This window comes from Melanerpes formicivorus, unplaced genomic scaffold (genome assembly GCF_026170545.1).
Source record: "Melanerpes formicivorus ecotype bairdi unplaced genomic scaffold, bMelFor1.0.p_v2 SCAF_112, whole genome shotgun sequence".
Taxonomy (NCBI): domain Eukaryota; kingdom Metazoa; phylum Chordata; class Aves; order Piciformes; family Picidae; genus Melanerpes; species Melanerpes formicivorus.
Window position 1 is genome coordinate 1,482,520 of NW_027142464.1, and position 2,992 is coordinate 1,485,511.

At 72.9% G+C, this 2,992-nt stretch overlaps 1 protein-coding gene across 1 annotated transcript; it reads right to left on the reverse strand.

The window, feature by feature from the left end:
• Positions 1-294: 294 nt before the first annotated feature.
• Positions 295-1,415, reverse strand: TCAP (titin-cap). Its single transcript, XM_068166935.1, is given in 3 exon segments — positions 295-425; positions 427-580; positions 1,231-1,415. Coding segments are annotated over 3 exon segments (405 nt in total). The 5' UTR covers positions 1,380-1,415; the 3' UTR covers positions 295-323.
• Positions 1,416-2,992: the final 1,577 nt, after the last annotated feature.

Consider the following 2,992-nt stretch of genomic DNA (forward strand, 5'->3'; position numbering starts at 1 on the left):
CCAAGAGCGCCCCCAGGCCGCTGGCACCGCGTCCCCGCCGGCCTCCCCACCGCCCGCTGTGGGCTGGGGTCCCCAGGCGTGTGGGATCCCACCCCTCACTTGTCCCCCACCCTCCCGAGCTGCCTCTTCGGGGGTGGCCGAGTGGATTCAGGCATCCAGGTCCCTCCGCTGCCCCCCAGCATCAGCGTCGTGCCCCCCTCCCCAGTGCCCCCAGAGTCACCCCCAGTGCCCCCAAAGTCCCTCCCCAGTACCCCCCGAGTCCCCCACCCAGCGTCCCCAGAGTCGTCCCCCCCCCCGAGCCCCCAGAATCCCCCCCAGCGCCCTCAGCCTCGCTGGGCTTCGTGGGACAGGGAGCGGGAGAGGGTGCGGCGGAGCCCGGGCTTGGCCCCGCGGAGGTCTGAGGGGGAGAAGAGAGGCAGGGGCAGGGGTGCGGGCGTAGGGCAGGAGGTGCTGGGTCAGGGGCTGCCCCAGGCAGCCCACCCGCAGCACCCCCCAGGGCGAGCGCTGCTCCAGGACCCGCAGCTCCCCGTACTGCTCCAGCGTCTCCCGGCGCTGCTGGTCCACCTCCCGCCGGCACCACCTGGGCACGCAGGGGGCACGGCAGTGAGACCCCCAGCACCTCCCCCCCCCCCCCAGCGACCCCCGTGCCCTGCTCTGCCCCGTGGGGAGCGCCCCCACGTCCCACGCCACCCTCGGGGACCGCTCACCCCCTCGGAGGTTGCTATGTCCCTGCTGGAGACCCCCATGGGGACCCTCGGGAGAACCTCCAAGCCCCCGGGGACAAGCCCGCCTCACGAGGACCCCCACATCCCTCGTGGCCCTGTGTGGACACCCAGCATCCCCCAGCCCCTTGAAGACCCCCAACCCCCACAGCAACCCCCCCGAGACCCTCCCAGTCCTCACCGATCATCCCCCCCACCTCCCCCCCCTCCCCGGAGCTCTCGACCCCACAGGGACCCTTGGAACCCATCGCAGCCTCCTGGGGTGCCCTGCAGCCCCCCCCCCCCATGAGACCCCTTAGAACCCACCCAGCTCCAAGCCCCCCGTGGAGCTCCCACAACCCTTGAGGACCCTCAAGCACCCCCGACGAGACCCCCTGGGACTCCTCCTCGCTCCAAGCCCACCCCCCACCCCCCACCCCGAGGAGCTCCCACAGCCCTCCGAGACCTCCGAGACCGTCCTCTGGCACCCCCGGGGCGCCCCCAGGGCTGGCAGCGGCGGTGCCCTCACCCCTGCTCGGGCCGGGTGCTGAGCTCCAGGTCCAACCACTCGGCGCTGAAGGTCTCCCTGCGGCCGGAGTCCTCCTCCCGCAGGCGGCAGCCCAGGTGGGCGCCGGAGAGCAGCCCCCCGCTGCGCACCACCGCGCTGGGCCCCAGCATCCTGACCCTCTGTGCCCACCCCGCCCCGTGCCAGCCCCTCCTGCTTTTATCTCCCCACCGAGGCTATTTTGGGAAGCGTTGCTGGCACCCAGGGGCCAGCAGGGTGCCAAGGGCTCCTCGGGGGGGGTGGGGGTGGCGCTGGGGACACGTGCGGCACCCTGTGTGGTGTTCGGCCCCCCGGGTGCCCGCCGGCAACCTGGCACCGCCAAGGTGGCAACCCCGGGCTTAAGGTTGCGTGTCCCCCGCCCTGCGGGCACAGGGCAACGTGAGGGCCGGGCAGGACCCCCCCCCCCCCACCCCGGCATCGTCCCAGGGCACGTTTGGCCTTTCCCTGCCCACCACGGCGCCGGCCCCGGCCCCCGGGGGGGGGGGGGGGCAGCGACCACCCAGGGCCCCGGAGGTGTCCAACAGCTTCTGGGTGCCAAGGCGGTGGCCACGCTACCCTGTGCCACCCAGGGGCGCCCACCACTGCCCTCAGAGGCCCATCAGGGTCCCGCCCTGGTGCCCTCCCCACTCAAGGGCAGGTTGTGCCAGGGGAGTGGGCAGGGGGCCGCTGGCCTTGGGGCCCCCCCCCCCCGCTCTCGGCTGGGTTATTTGTAGGGCCAACAGATGGGGGCTGTGGACAGACTGGCACCCAGTGCCAGCAGCCAGGGCTCACGTGGAGGGGGCAGGCTGGCCACGAGGCTCCAGCCCCACCACGGCCGGGGGGGGGGGTCCCCACTCCAGGGGGGAGCACCAGGGGCGAGGGGTGGGAGAGCCTCAGTGCAGGGGGAGCAGGGCAGGGCTGGCAGCTCTGTGGTGATGCCCAGGAGCTGCTGGTGCCAGCAGGGGATGGGGCACAGCGATGCCCACGGCCACAGGGGCCTGGGGGGACCCTGGTTTTGCAGCTGGAAGAGAGTGTGTGTGTGTGTGGGGGTGTCTCCAGGCTGCCCCCCACCCCCACTGTCCCCTCCCTTGGAGTCACACAGAGCAGAGCAGGGGGCTGCAAACAGTGCAAGGCTTTTACTGGTGCCAGGTGCCAGCACCCCTGGCAGGCACTGGGGGGGCTCAGACCCCCAGCACGAGGGGAGGGGAGGGGAGGGGGGGGTCTGCAGAGAGCCCAGGGTGGGTGAGGTGTGGGGAGGGGGGGAGGGGGGGGCGCTGGTGTGGGTGCTCCCCACGTGGGCCCCTGCGTGGGGGGCAGCTCCGTGCTGCTTCCATTTATAGAGCAGAACACAGCACCGGAGCTGCAGGTAGAACAAAGCCTCCCCCACGCCCCCCCCCGCCCAGCGCCCCCCCCAGCGCCAGCAGCACAGAGCTCTGCTTTAAGGCAACTCCAGAGCTGGGGGGGGGGGGGGAAGAGGAGCTTGGGGGGGTCGGGGGGGGCAGCAGCCAACCCCCCAGGGGCAACCCAGGGAGGTTTGGGCAGCACAAACCAACAGGGAACAGCCCTGCGGGGGGGGGGGGGGGGCAGTGCGTGGCCCCCTCTGGCCCTCCCCAAGTGGGGGGGGGGGGGCACAAGGGGAGGCCGAGTGGGGCCTTTGCCCCCTCCCCTCACCCACAGAGCCTGGCACAGGGCTGCTCCTGGACAGCAGTGAGGGGATGCCCCCCAAGTCCTCCTCCTTCTCCCCTGG